Source organism: Mustela putorius, unplaced genomic scaffold (assembly GCF_011764305.1).
Source record: "Mustela putorius furo isolate JIRA1106 unplaced genomic scaffold, ASM1176430v1.1 tig00003859_pilon_pilon_pilon, whole genome shotgun sequence".
In the NCBI taxonomy this organism is placed as follows: Eukaryota; Metazoa; Chordata; class Mammalia; order Carnivora; family Mustelidae; genus Mustela; species Mustela putorius.
Window position 1 is genome coordinate 27,926,905 of NW_025422011.1, and position 1,314 is coordinate 27,928,218.

The window sequence follows — 1,314 nt, forward strand, 5'->3', positions numbered from 1 at the left end:
TTCCTTGGGAGCAAAATTTAAAAGAATCTCTAAATCCCAATAATATTTTAATGTAACACTTCAAAAATCAAACTCAATGCTAAAATCTATGATGAACAAGATATAAAATTTTTAATACGCCAACATCAGATATGTTGCTTTTTTTCTTTGTCTTAGGCTTCAGTATGGCTTGGCTTGGCACTATCTCGACTCTTCTTTCAATTCTGATGAAACACAACTCACCTCAAATCCTTTGTGTCTGGCCTGCAACTTGGGTTGTCTCATGAAGTGACAGAGGCTGGTGACAACCTTAGTATAGGACAGAGGCAGCTGCTGTGCCTGGCCCAGGCTCTGCTTCGGAAATCCAAGATTCTGATCATGGGCGAGGCCACCGCTGCCGTGGATCTGGAGACTGATCGCCTCATCCAGACAACCATCCAAAAGGAGTTCTCCCACTGCACCACCATTACAATCGCTCACAGGCTGCACACCATCATGGACAGTGACAAGATAATGGTCCTAGACAATGGGAAGATTGTAGAGTATAGCAGCCCTCAAGAACTGCTGAGAAAATCGGGCCCCTTTTATTTGATGGCCAAAGAGGCTGGCATTGAAAGTGTGGACAGTACATCATTCTGACAGTAGGTCCCACGGGTTGGGAAAGGACTATAGGGATCATGTCTGACTTTTTGTGAGCACAGTCACACAAAAGTGTGCAAAATGTACATTCTAAAGCAGGAACATATTCTATCCAGCCACAGTAGAACCTCCCAACCCCGCTGTGATGATCCCATTTTGATTATACTTCCTTCCTACTTACCTTCCCAGAGATAACTCCTATCCTGAATTTTGTGATAATCATTTTCTCTTGCTTTTCACTTTAGTTTTACTACTTGGTGTGTACCCTTAAACAAGGTGTATCTTTTTCAATTTATGTAAATGGCCTGACTCAAAAAAAATTTTTTTTGCACATAATGGAATGTGCAAAGGAGGTACAGTGGCGTTGGCTACATTATTGTGCACTGGGGTAGGACTGTGTTTACCCAGGGCCAAGGCAGGGTCTTAGCTGCCCATGAACTGACAAGGAGCCCTTGAGACACTCACCTGACATTTCCCCTCAGGATGAGATATTGAGGGACAATTCCCAAAGATTAAGAAAAAGGCTCTCACTGGAGCACAGTAGCACTGTTCTCTGTTGAAACCATTATTGTTGTACACAGAAATGTCAGAGTCACATACAAGATTTTCACATTTCTCTGAGTACCCATTTTACCCTATATACTGAAGATGGATCCCTGCCAGGAAATAGTGAAATCTTTCATTTCTTGTTTCACC

The 1,314-nt window shown here is 42.5% G+C and overlaps 1 protein-coding gene across 1 annotated transcript; it reads left to right on the forward strand.

The window, feature by feature from the left end:
- Window positions 1-313: 313 nt before the first annotated feature.
- On the forward strand, window positions 314-628 carry LOC123387736 (ATP-binding cassette sub-family C member 2-like). Its single transcript, XM_045065876.1, has one exon. It carries the CDS (start codon window positions 358-360, stop codon window positions 616-618), a length of 261 nt encoding a protein of 86 aa, XP_044921811.1. The 5' UTR covers window positions 314-357; the 3' UTR covers window positions 619-628.
- The last annotated feature ends 686 nt before the right edge of the window (window positions 629-1,314 follow it).

What these genes read in the sequence shown, in the direction of transcription:
- LOC123387736 (XM_045065876.1), top strand. Translation starts at nt 358, where the DNA reads ATGGGCGAGGCCACCGCTGCCGTGGATCTGGAGACTGATCGCCTCATC.